Source organism: Ursus americanus, chromosome 3, assembly GCF_024610735.1.
Source record: "Ursus americanus isolate L20-20 chromosome 3, mUrsAme1.1.p, whole genome shotgun sequence".
Classification (NCBI taxonomy): Eukaryota; Metazoa; Chordata; class Mammalia; order Carnivora; family Ursidae; genus Ursus; species Ursus americanus.
The window spans coordinates 432,820-446,035 of record NC_142129.1 but is presented as its reverse complement, the minus strand read 5'-3'; the positions used below and the strand labels follow the sequence as shown (position 1 = coordinate 446,035).

Below are 13,216 nucleotides of genomic sequence, written 5' to 3'. Positions count from 1 at the left end.
CTGGATATAAGAGATGGCCCATGTTAATAAAACCACTGCCTTCAACAGTGCTCCCTCCATAAGGATTAATATAATAATTAGTACCCCTCGAGAGACTCTTCTGATGGATGACCAACTTTTTTTTTTGGTAATTTATTCCTATTTATGGAGTGGCCACTCTGTGCTAGCCTTTCTTCCATATGCTGAGGACACAGCTGTGACCAAAAATTTTTATTTTTGTGGTGCTTATATTTCACTGGAGAAGCCATATGATAAAGAAACAAATGCATATACAATATATAAGAGTGATTAGTGAGCATTGTGTGTTTATCATTTTTCTTTGCCTTGACTTTCGGATACTCAAAATATACTTTTTAAGTTAGTTATTATGCTAGCCTGGTGATTGATGTGGTTGCTGCTGAGGTGACCATAAAGTACAAGGGGGCACTATTAATAACTATGCTGGGACCACAGGTACAAACCAGGTCTGTTCCCTGGGATTGTGTTCTCCTTTGTTCTCTCTCACTTTCTCTATATGATTTTTTTTTAAAGATTTTATTTATTTATTTGGGAGAGAGAGCAAGAAAGAGAGTACAAGGGGGGCAGAGAGGGGAAAGAGGAGCAGGGAGCTGGATACAGGACTTGATGCCAGGGCCCTGGGATCATGATCTGAGCCGAAGGCAGACGCTTACCTGGCTGAGCCACCCAGGCACCCCTCTCTGTATGATTTTTGATCTGTTATTTTAATTGTATACCTCCTCCAGTTTCTTTTCTTCCTTTCCTTTCCTTTCCTTTCCTTTCCTTTCCTTTCCTTTCCTTTCCTTTCCTTCTTTTTTTTTTAAGTAGGGTTCACGCCCAACGTGGGGCTCAAACTCACAACCTTAAGATTAAGAGTTGAATGCTCTATTGACTGAGCCGACCAGGTGTTGCCCTCCTCCAGTTTTCCATTAGGAATGGAGAGGGCATGATTAAGCATAGTAACTATAACAAAGTGTCTTCTAAAGGTAACTGGGCAGTTGTTTACTAGAAGAATCCTGCATGATCATCCCTCTGTTACTGCTGCTGAACATGGACCCTGCTCCTTTCTGCTTCTGGGGTAGTGACTTAGTGACTTCACAGGTCCCTGTGGGCATCTGTTTCTAGCCCAGCACCCTCCTGGCCAGCCTCCATGGCTTGGGAACAAGACACTGAGCTGCTCATAATTTTTCTTTTTCTTCTTTATACCTAGATAGCCATTAAATCATAACTTTTTCTACCTGGCACGCCTGATTTCATTTTTCCCCCCATTCCAATTTATTTAATAGACTGATGCCAGACTGCTCTTCCTGTTAAACATGTAATTATACATTTCTCCAGTTAATTTTGGAAAAATTTTTAAATACAGGAAGAATAAAAAAACAAAAACAAAATTTATGATCTCAGATGCAGAGATAATCCATTTTGTAATAAGTGTGTATATACTTACAGTTCTTTTTCGTATATGTAAATGAATGCAAAATTGGAATCATGGCTTTTTTTTCACATTATTCTGGGAAATACTTTTTAATAATTGGGTATTTAATGGCCATCTGGTACTCTTTCATGTGGTCATAACCTTATTTATATGTAACTTCAGGTTACTAATATATTTTTTTTAATTCATAAATTATTCAGTGATGAACAGATTGGAAACCTTAATACACGTCTTTGGTTGTTTTCTAGGAATAATTTCCTAGAAGTATTTACCGATGAAAAAAAGTATTTGAATATTTTTACCTGTTTTTAAGGCTTTTGGTATATGTTGTGTATTGCCCTCCAGACTCTCTTTCTTGGTGGGTGATTTAGTCCTGCCTTTCTTCTGCTCTGCACTCTTCATGGGTCAGTCCCTAGGTCTGTGAGCTTTCTCTGCCCTAGGGAGGCACTCGCCCTGGTCCCCTGGGGTCTTCACCTGTTACATTCCGGCCTTATGCCCCTCCCTCCGGGCCACCCTTCCTGCCAGCACTTACTCAACAGATGCCTCTGTCTTTATTTTATTTTATTTTATTTTATTTTATTTTATTTTTTTATAATAATTTTTTATTATGTTATGTTAGTCACCATACAGTACATCCTTAGTTTTTGATGTAATGTTCATTATTCATTATTCATTCATTATTTGCATATAACACCCAGTGCTTCATGCAATATGTGCCCTCCTTAATACCCATCACCGGGCTAGCCCATCCCCCCACCCCCCTCCCCTCTAAAGCCCTCAGTTTGTTTCCCAGAGTCCACAATCTGTCATGGTTCATTCCCCCTTCTGTTTACCCCCCCCCTTCATTCTTCCCTTCCTTCTCCTAATGATCTTCCTATTTCTTATGTTCCATAAATGAGTGAAACCATATGATAATTGTCTTTCTCTGCTTGACTTACTTCACTTAGTATAATCTCCTCCAGTCCCGTCCATGTTGCTGCAAATGTTGTGTGATCGTTCTTTCTGATGGCTGAGTAATATTCCATTGTATATATGGACCACATCTTCTTAATCCAGTCATCTGTTGAAGGGCATCTCGGCTCCTTCCACAATTTAGCTATTGTGGACACTGCTGCTATTTAAACCACCTACCTAGATTTGTTGGTTTGCAATCTGATGGTTTTAATTTTATTTTTACAAATTCACTTAATTCGAGAGAATTACAGAAGTAAAATTATAGATCAGTTGTTTAAATTTTCTTTTCTATAGGTGGATGGATCTATGAAATAGCCACATTATGCTTGACAGTTCATAATTTTAAGCAGTGTAAGGAACTAGTCAGATTTATCTTAAAGTAACGTGCAATTGATAAGTGTAAATGTCTTTTACTTCCTGAGGTAATGCGTAATCATCTTCTAGTATACCTTTACTCATCTTCCTTACATTGATTATGTAATTGACTGATGATAGCTGGTAAAAACTGTTATTCAGAAGATACCTGTGATGTAGATGCTTTTGTTAAACTTGGAGTCCATGCTTCTTGTACAGAGTTTACAATTACAGTGACTTCATTATGATATGCTAACGAGTGTCATGGAATTTTTTGTTTCATAGAACAGTGAGCACAGAAATCGGGGTGCAAGTTCAAGGAGAGATCCCACCGGCAGCCAGGAAGGAACGTGCGCTCTCTGGTGACTGTTGTGTGCACTGTGCTTCTCGTAGAATGCTTGAAGGGAGTTCTTCTTATGGGGCCTGATTATAGCCAGTAAATGAGAGTGAATTATAGATACACTTCATGTACTCTTGATACGACCCCTCCATATTTATTCTAGGTGCACTAGAGGAGCTTGGAACTTGTTATGAATTATTAGTCCTGTTTGCCTTTTTTATATTTGCTCACATGAACTGGAAGATCAGTCCTCACTCTGGGGTGTGAGTGTGTGAGAGGCGGCTCCAGCCCTGCAGCCCTTGACACCTGCAGAGGGTGGAGTTTCTGCAGGTGGGCTCCTGGCCCCTTTATTGCCACCAGTGCCCCCGACCAGTGTTTGTGGGTCAGAGCACAGATGGAATCTGTCTAGCCACAGCCAGGGTGTAGACAACAGCCTGCTGGAACAGCATGTCTGCCTCTGCTGGGTGTGTTGCACATACCTCCAGGGCCGTTTCTCCACTGGTAAAAGTCTAATAACAGCACCTATTCTGTGTGGGTTTTGTGGCGATTTCAGATTACAGTTTTTTTTAAATATTTTTGTATTATGTTAGTCATCATACAGTACAGCCCTGGTTTTTGATGTAAAGTTCGATGATTCATTAGTTGCATATAACACCCAGTGTACCATGCAATACGTGCCCTCCTTACTACCCATCACCAGCCTATCCCATTCCCCCATCCCCCTCCCCTCTGAAGCCCTCAGTTTGTTTCTCAGAGTCCATAGTCTCTCATGCTTCATTCCCCCTTTACAGATTAGAGTTTGTGGGCAAAATCTCATTTTGTATGTAAGCTCTAGATTTTTTTTTTTTTTTAGTTTTTATTTAAATTCCAGTATAGTTCACATACAGTGTAGTGTTAGTGTCAGGTGTGTGGTGTAGTGATTCAGCACGTCCAGACACCACCCGGTTTCCCCCATTCCCCTCTGGTGACCAGCAGTGTGTTCTCTAGAGTTAAGAGTCTGTTTCTTGGTTTGTCTCTCTCTTTTTCCCCTTTACTCATTTGTTTTGATTCTTAAATTCCACATATGAGTGAGATCATGTGGTATTTGTCTTTCTCTGACTGACTTATTTCACTTAGCATTACACTCTCACACTCCGTCTGTGTCATTGCAAATGGCAAGATCTCATTCTTTTTTTGGGATTGACTAATTAAATTACAGGAGTGTATTAGAACTCTCTTGAGGATAGAGAGTCAAACACACAACTTTGTTAAAACACATAGTTTCTTCCCTCTACTGGGGCTATTTTCTTTCTTGGATTGCTGCTGAAATACTAAAAACATAGGAAGACTTTAGTGTCCACAGTTCTCATGAGACATGCTTTGGAGGTTTGCCAATCTGTAGTAGCTCTTAGTCATATCAGATATTGATAAGAGCCTTCACGGAAATGTAAAATGCTTTATGTTTCAAGTCTTTGTTTAAAATTAATTTTGAATTTGTTCATACTTTCTAGGTATGCAGAGAATTTAGTAAGAAATAATGGAAAAGATAAAGACTCAAGAAGAAAGGTAAGACATTTATGTTGACTTTATTATGCTGCAAGATTAGCCGTGAGTCTCAGTTTGTGAATCCCTTGGAAAGCAGAGCCTGAGTCAGGCCTTGCCGGCAGATGTGCTGATTTGAGTGGTAATCCAGGAGGACATAGTGAACACATTTAGGTTAAAAGACTCAACAGATTGAAAGTAGAAAAACGGACGAGGTAGAGCATCACATGTCACCTGTGTCAGAGCTGGACTGACTGTACTCGTGTCGGGCAGGAAGTTAGTCAAGGTGGAAGCACCTTTCATGATGATAGAATAATTAGCTCACAGGAAGATGTCACAGTGGTAAATGAACACATACCTCATAAAAAGAGCCTTAAAATACAGAATTAAAGGGAGAAATGGAGAATTCTATGATAGTAGAGACTTTGGTGCCCCCTCTCACTAGGGGATAGAATGACAACATTTCACGGCAGCACATCAGGCCCCTTAGGGGAAGGGACAGGAATCCCCACGGCTGTCTCCAGAAGAGTTTGGAAGTCAGGCACGTGAGCAAATTGCCTCAGTGTTGAAGTCTTCCCACAGGGAGGCCCAGGCTCCGACGACATCGCGGGCAAGTTCTGTCCCATGTTTGTTACCAACACGAGCACACCATGCGTGGTCCTGCCCTCCCGTGACTATCTCCTGCATGTGGAGGGTGATTCCCGGTCTTTGTGTTTCTTACCATCATCGTAATTACCATCAGAATAGTCTTCATGGTGAATATTTAGTAACTGTGAAGTGGTGGGCACTGGGGTTTTAATTATCATCCAAGCATTTTCCTAGTTTGTTGTTTTGTATTATAGGTAATGTGGCAAGCAGATTTGAGTTACTATTTCTGAAGAATAATTTTTCCTGTCACTTTCCTTGGTAGTTACCTGAAACCCATGACCCTGAGATAATCATCTTCAACATTTTGTGCCATATTTTTATGTATCTCTTTATTCCATATGCATACACAGAAACACCTGGAATTTTATGTAAATCAGATCACAGGGCAAGTGTTATTTTGGTATGTTTTATTCATTCAATTTTGGGGAGTGGTTGGCTCAGTCACCATCTAGCTAAAGCCATACCTAACAAAAAAAAGTTAGCCTTACAACGACTTCTTCCTAGGTAATCTTTTTGCTATATAATCTTTTACACTCATATATTAATATGTATATTTGGGAGTTTGGGATTCCTTTTTTCTGTTTTGCACATGCACCCCCCCCCCCCACGCAGCATCCTGTTTTTCCAGTTCATTGTTCGAATGATGCAGATCTGCCTCACGCTTTTTGTGGATAAATTCTTGAACTGAAATTGTTGGATGAAAATAATGTAGATTTTATAGTGTTTTCCTTAAGCCTCCCAGGTCTTCTGATGAGCTCTGCATTAGCATTGTTCACTGGAGTTATAGTGTGAGCCACATTTATAATTGTAAATTCTCCAGTAGTCACATTAAAAAAGCAAAAAGAAACACAATTCATTTTAATAACATGGTATATAATCCAGTATTTCTGGAATATTATTCTTTCAACATGTGATCAGCATAAAAATTATCAGTAAAATATTTCACATTTTTTTTTTGCCAGCAGAGCAAAATTTATGATATATTTTTCCCCTGAAAGATTCTTGAAGGTATTTGACAGCTCATTTTGGCTTATGATTAGGTCATATGTTTTATAGCACCAACACTGAGTTTATCTTGGCTTAATTCTTCAGCATTATGAAAAGCCTACAATACACCAGAATAATTTTCTGGATACATGGAAAGCTCCTCTTTCTCTTCATGGTAAATCACCATCCTGTCCCCAGTTTTATGCACTGAATAGTTGTGGGTAGTGATGTCTAGGACTTGTGTCTTCCTCGTGCCAGTGATCACAACAGGAATGGAAATCAGCATTTCCCTCACCACCACAGGGTCACTTTATATGCCCCTGTCACTAGGAAATAGGTCCACTGGTGCCCCCTTACCCACGGTTTCAGATACCCACGGTCAACAGTGATCCGGAAGCAGATGACCCTCCCCTGACGCATTGTCAGAAGGTCAGTATAGTCTGATGCTGCGTCACACACCTGTGTCCCTCACCGCCCTTCATCTCATCACATAGGCATTTTATCATCTCACATCATTACAAAAAGGGTGAGTGCAGGACAGTAAGATATATTGAGAGAGAGACACCAGAGTCACATAACTTTTATTACAGTATATTATTATAATTGTTCTATTTTATTATTAGTTATTGTTGTTCATCTCTTAAACTTTATCATAGGTATGTACGTATAGGGTTTGGTACTATCTACAGTTGTAGGCATCCGCTGTTGGCATGCATCCCTGTGGGTAAGGGGAGGGGAACCACTGTATTGTTATTATCCCCATTTCTCAGAGGAGAAAACCGAGGCACAGAGGTTAATTGCCCTAGGTGATCTTGTTTGTATACCTTAGGGCCAGAACCCCAGTCCTCAGCCACTGAGGACAGTGCATCCATGGGAGGACTGGGTAGGTTCTGGGGTTGCCCTGGGATGCTCCCTATGTTGGCTGACTGGCTGCACTGTCTTTCAGCACAGCCGTGAAGAGGGCTCCTCAGTGTGGAAGCTGGCTCAGAAGCATGGAAGAGAAGAAACGGCGGTAAGGAGGGTGCATCTTTCCATATTTCGGCGCTCCAAAGACGTGCTTTTACTCGTGATTCTTTGCTTTCATAGTACCTTTTTTTAAGGGTAATTATTATTCCTTTTAGACAGCAGAACATAGGTGTGAAGGGGAGCAATAGATTTTAGTGTGACATTTCTGTTTGCTCTTGTTGGAGAGTCTGGGGGGTGTTGAAGGCACCTTAGTTCCGGGGCTGGAAGAGGTGTTGGCTCGCTGTGCATGCACTTGGACACCACAGCCTTCCTCTGTGGGGGAGAGGGAAAGGGTTTGCAAAGAGCGTGGCGGGGAAGAGGTTCCAGCTAAGTGAGTAGCCAGCCTTCTCATCATTGCTCTGTATTTAAATTCAAGAGGCTTGAGGAGAATTGAAGAAACCAACTGGTCAGTAAAGCACCATGGCACTCCATTTAATGCCCCAGGAAGGGGTGGCTGAGCTCCTGCTGGTGGTACTCTGTTGTCATCGTCCCTGGCTGGGTTCCAGCTCTACAGAGAGGTGATATGTTGGCCCTACGGTCCCCTGGCAGACAGCCTGGCACATCCCGTGGGTGCAGTGTTTGCTGAGTGGAGGGATTGCTTTGGACATGGTGCAGACTCCCTGCGAGTGTATATGTCAGGGGTCCTGTGCACGGAAACAGGGTTCAGCAGTGTGAGGCTGCAAGTTTTGCTTAAAACTCCTGCACAGCATTTGTTTTTGTTTCTCTGATCAGTTAGCAGGTGTCCTGTCTGTTGGGGCAATAAATGTAGCATGTGTCATTTACTCTAATGTCCAGTGACTTTATATGGCAGTGTGCCCAAACGACTTTTTTTAGGGGCCAGTTTTGCCTATAAAGTATTTGCGTAAAATAACTCTTTCCTACCCCCAGGCAACGGGGTATCCTTAAGGTATCCTTTCAGTCCTGTGGGTATACAAGAATGTGTCTGTTTAGAAGTCAGACCAGATACCTCTTGGAGGAACAGCTGGAATTCTTTGTGGCATCAAGCGTTGGTTTTTGGCATTGTTTACTGCACTGGGTTCTAGAGATGAAAGACACGCTTCCAGGTGGCAGATTGTGTCACTGAGCACTTCCTGAGCTCCACCTTCTCCTGATGTCCCTGTCTTCTCTTCACACTCACCACATTCTAACCACACTTCCCATCCTCCCCAGAGGCTCCCTGTCCCTCCTCTGTGCCTGTTTTGGCTGAGGTGCGGACGTCCATCCAGTTTTCACCCCAGAAAACTGGGGGTCATTTCTTTCTTACCCCTAAGGCCAGGCCACTGTCATCTTGCCCCTTTGCACCCCAAGCCCATGCTGCCTGTGGTGCCAGAGTCTCCCCTGGCATGCTTGTTTCCCCTCCAGGGTAAGAACTAGAGCCCTTTTGGTGAACGTTTGGTGTGCTTGGGCCGTCCAGCAGGGCTGAGGAGCTACTTAGGTGTGAAAGTGGGTGTGGTGCCATCACAGTTCTTTCTAAAGATGGATGTCTTTGAACTTGAGTGGATGAGAGGGGACATGGCAGGGATGGGGTGCTGGGCTGAGGATGATGCTGGGGGAGGGCTGGGGCCTGGGGAACTCCTGTTATGTGTGCTTCTGTGAAATGCAAGAGCAGATGTGGATAAGAGGAGAAGCAGCTTTTGGAGGGAAAATATGAGTTTTCTAAACATCTGTTTCATTTCTGCTACCCTCTTATCCTGGAAATCTGGAATATGTTTCTACTCGGCTTTCCGGGTACCTAGACCAGGATGGCTTTAGGGTAATCTGTGCAGCCTCCCCACACCTCCAGAGCCTGATGGAGCACCCCTCCCACTGTGGGACTTAGTGATTCCCCTCTTTATCCGCCGGCCTGGAGGGATGAAGTGATGGGGCAGGTGTGCTCTGATTCTGAGGGGCCAGGATTTGCGCAGCTTGTCTTCCCCTCAGTGAAGAGGAGGAGGGCCGCACTAACCACCTCATGTTATGGGCCTCATCACAGTTGTAGCCGTTTCTCACAAAGGATAAGTTCATTAACGTTTTTCTCTTTATGGTCATATTTACTAGTTAACAAGGTATTTCATAAAGAATTTGAAGTTGGGTTATGTTAGTTTTATAAATATGTTTTAAAATTAGCAACATCAGATTAATCTTAGAAAACATTTTCCCAGCCTATTTGCAAGATTCAAATTTACGATTGAATGTTTTTCTTATGTGTTTCCTCTAGGAAATTGAAAAGGATGACATTGATTCAGAAAATGCTGGAGCTGATGAATATACAGCTTATTTTGAAGATGATTTTGAAGTTTGTATAAAAGTTAAAATTTTTCTCACCTTAAAAATAATTTGCTCTAAAATCTGCTTAAGTATATTAATAGCTTTATTTCTCTCTTTTTATTACTCTTAATACTCTGTGTCTGTTTGATTTAGGCTTGTTACCAATAAAAAGTGCTGTATCAACGCTTACCAATGTGATGTAATTAAATGATTTTACAGTTTAACCTATTAAGTGCACTGCATCCAAACGTGTGTGTATCTGTGTGTGTACAGAGTACATATGTTCATGTACACACACTCACTGTCACAGTCTCAGCACAAAAATGTTAGCACATTATTGTTACTAAACAGCTATCAATGTATGTCAATCTATACAGTGTGGTTCATTTTTAGAGAAAAAGGCAGCAGTTTATATAGTTTATAACTCAGTGGCACTGACATCCGTTAACTGTAAAAATCTCTTAGCCATAATGAGCATTTTGTCTTTTAAATTCTAAATTGTATGTTTTGTTCCTATGTGTGTTCTTTAAAGTCAGTTTGTCTTAAAGGGTCCAAAACTGTGATTATTGTTTGTAGGACTATGAAGATGACTTTGAGGTCTGTGATGGAGAGGATGACAGCTCTAATGAGCTGGAACCAAAAGAGAAAATCGAAGAGCTTCCTCCAGCCAGAAAAAAGGAGATACAAGAAATTCAGAAAGCCATTAATGCAGAAAACGAAAGGGTTGGCAAGTTGTCCTGCAAACTGTCCCAGAAGCAAGGTCTGCTGGAGGGTGAGAGGGACTCGAAGACAGGTACACGCATCCGTCTCTCAGGACAACGGGCACCCACGCCTGCGGGATCCTTGAGGGCAGAATCATTCTGATTAGGTGGCAGATGCATGGGTGTTGCGTGCTCCCGCAAGGGGGCCATGTGAGGCACTCGGAAGGTACCGAGTGTGTGTGAAGGACTGTCTGAGGGAGAGAAGCTGCGCATGGCCTCCCTGGTCAGCGCCTGTAGCCTGGGGGTGGTGGTGAGCACCGGTCGTTCTGGGGGCGCTCACGCAGGAACCACCAGTCCTGGATGCGGCCCTGTTCACTTTTCCCGTGGTGTCAGTCAGCCCATCTGCAGCGCATGCTCTGTTTTCTGATGCCACCTTCTCTGAGTATCACAGAGGAAAGTGACCGGGTTGGCAGGAGGCTCAGAGCAGATGAAAGTCCATGTGGGCGGTGGCTGCAGAGCCAAGACCGGTTCGGGGAGACACTTTCAGGAATGTGGCCCACCGATCGTGTCTCAAGAGCACTCCTAAGTGGGCCCTTTTTTCCCAGGGATTTCCTGCATGCAATTAGAAATGTGTTCTGCCCAAAAATTCTTGGCATTGTGCTATGATAAAGTCACTTGTATTACGAGTAGAAGTAAAACATTTTAAAGTCATTTAAAGGGAAAGCTATGACATTCTGATAAAAAGTTAGCATTACACGTAGCACAAAAGGTCAAATAGGACAGTATTAACAATATTACTGGATGATATGCTACTTTAAATTATCTAGTAAAATAATTAGTAATCAACACAACGGGTTATGATTAGTAATTAATCTGATGTAATAATCCAAATGAAGGTTAGGCAGAATGATTATTATCCTCATATATATATATTTAAGTTTTGTTTATTCAAGTAATTTCTACGCTTCACGTGGGGCTCAGACTCATGATGCGGAGGTCAGGAGTCACCTGCTCCGACAGCCATCCGGGCGCCCCTAGGGCGCTCGTATTTGGGGCCGGCTGCAGAGGAGCAGAACTGAGCTAGGAGGGCTGATACGTGGAACGTTCTCTAAGTTTATAGCAAAACCAGTGTCTTGGAAGCCTGAGGAGCTGTTCTGCTTGAAAGAAATATTTCAGTTTCACAAAATAGCTTTCTTTTTTTGTACAGATGGAAACAGTTCCCCTTCCAAAACCCCTGTTTGTGGAATTTTCATTGATTTTGCAACAGCCTCACGCCGTCAGAAGAGTCAGACTCAGGCCCTTAAGCAAAAGTAGGTGTGTTGGGAATTTGTGAAGGGTATTATAGAATTGTAATATACTTCAACGTACTTTAAAAAAATAGAGCTTTTCTTTTTATTTTCACTACTGACTTTAGGTACATTTTAAAATCTGTGCTCCGTTTCCGCGTGTTCAGCTACCGTGTTGATAGCTTTGAGCGTGTGCACTGCTGTCTGCTACTGCTTGGCGTCCAGCGTCTGTAGGTTCTGGAGTCACCCTGGGAGTTGCGCCCCATTTTGGCCGAGGCAGGATCACAGCCACTATCTCCCTGAACTCGGTGCATCTCAGTGTGGGGCTCTGACTCGAGGTGCAGCTAGTGCCCCCTAGTGCTCGCACACTGGCGAGCTCGTGTCCCTGTGTCTGTTTCTCAGATGAGGAAGCTGAGGGATTTGTCAGGGTCCAGAGTACTAACAGCTGGCAACACGCAGTGCGAGTTTCCCTCTGTGTCAGGCACCGTGCTCCCTGTGTGTTAACTACTTCATTCGGTCCCTGCAGCCCCATTTTAGAGATGAGGAGAGTGAGGCTCAAGGTCAACATCTGGTGAATGGTGGAGCTGTTTTGAACCCAGGGCTCCCAGATGTCACAGTCCAAGCTTATAATTTAGAAATTTATAAAATTAGAAATTTATGAAAGCCAAAGGATATAGTCTCAAATAAAGGGTCTGTCATATTAAACTCAAGTATGATTTAAGAGTAAATGTAAAAATTAAATGTTTTTTTTAAAAACCGTGTTTAAAAGCCATCATTCCATGTAGCTCAGTACATGGCCTTAGTAGGTACTCAGGAAACTTTGCCTAATGAACAAATAAATCATGAATAATCAGAATAAGTTTTCATATCATTTTTGTTGTCCTTATATTTTAGAGACCCAAAATATAAGGTAGTAAAATCAGTTTTTACCACTATGGCTAGGTTTTGTTTTTGCTTTAACCTCATTCAAGTCTTGAAAACTACATATGGTTTAATATAATTTTTATAAACTCAGAGATAATCAGAACCACATACAGTGTAATGTTTAGGCATATATAAATGTAAGACGAAATTAATATATTTTACAAAGCAAGATGATGATAGTTACCAAGTTCCGTATACTGATTGTCACGGGCAGTGGGGGTCCTACGTGGGCACAGGTCATCCTACGGTTTCTGGTTCTGGGGTTGGGTAGCAGGCCCTGGGATGTTACCGTATTATGATACATAAGTGTACGTGTATTACATGAATTATTTCAGGTCAGAAATTATACTGAATATGGAGGACTGGAGGTACTAACTGGGGAAGATGTGACAGTGGCCAGAGAGTTATGGTTAAGATTATGGAAAGGTGGCAGTTACTGGAAAAGCCCGAGAATGGGCACATAAGGAGGGAGGGAGGGAGCAGATCTCATTTGCGAGGTGCCCAGGTGCTGGAGGACCATTCCCCACGTACAGGCTGAGCACCAGCCATGTGGAGACCGTAGTAAATGAAGGAAAGCACTGCGGCCAGACAGGGCTCACATGCCAGTGGGGCGATGAACAGTGAACGAGGGCGCCTGGAAGGAGAGAGACCCGCTCAGGTGAGTGCAGGAGAACACTGGGTGAAGCCAGGGGAGACCATGGGCCAGTAGTGTCTTGGTGGCCTCGTCGGGCAGGGTGATGGGCTGTGTCATGTGCTGCTTGGCCACTTCCTGTCGGGTCATCTCGGAAGAGTGGCCTAAAAGACAGTGTGTACCTGG

At 42.7% G+C, this 13,216-nt stretch overlaps 1 protein-coding gene across 4 annotated transcripts in view; it reads left to right on the top strand.

Annotated features, from left to right (window-relative positions):
* Positions 1–13,216, top strand: part of DYNC2I1 (dynein 2 intermediate chain 1) — a 57,214-nt gene that overhangs the window by 17,472 nt on the left and 26,526 nt on the right. For 2 of the 4 annotated variants that reach the window (XM_045792198.2, XM_087860645.1), the window contains exons 6-11: positions 3,026–3,102; positions 4,571–4,625; positions 7,183–7,248; positions 9,439–9,516; positions 10,065–10,281; positions 11,397–11,499. In XM_045792198.2, coding sequence (XP_045648154.2) covers positions 3,026–3,102; positions 4,571–4,625; positions 7,183–7,248; positions 9,439–9,516; positions 10,065–10,281; positions 11,397–11,499 — 596 coding nt within the window. The remainder of the gene's footprint in view (positions 1–3,025; positions 3,103–4,570; positions 4,626–7,182; positions 7,249–9,438; positions 9,517–10,064; positions 10,282–11,396; positions 11,500–13,216) is intronic. The other 2 variants (XM_045792199.2, XM_045792200.2) reach the window with 1 other exon arrangement.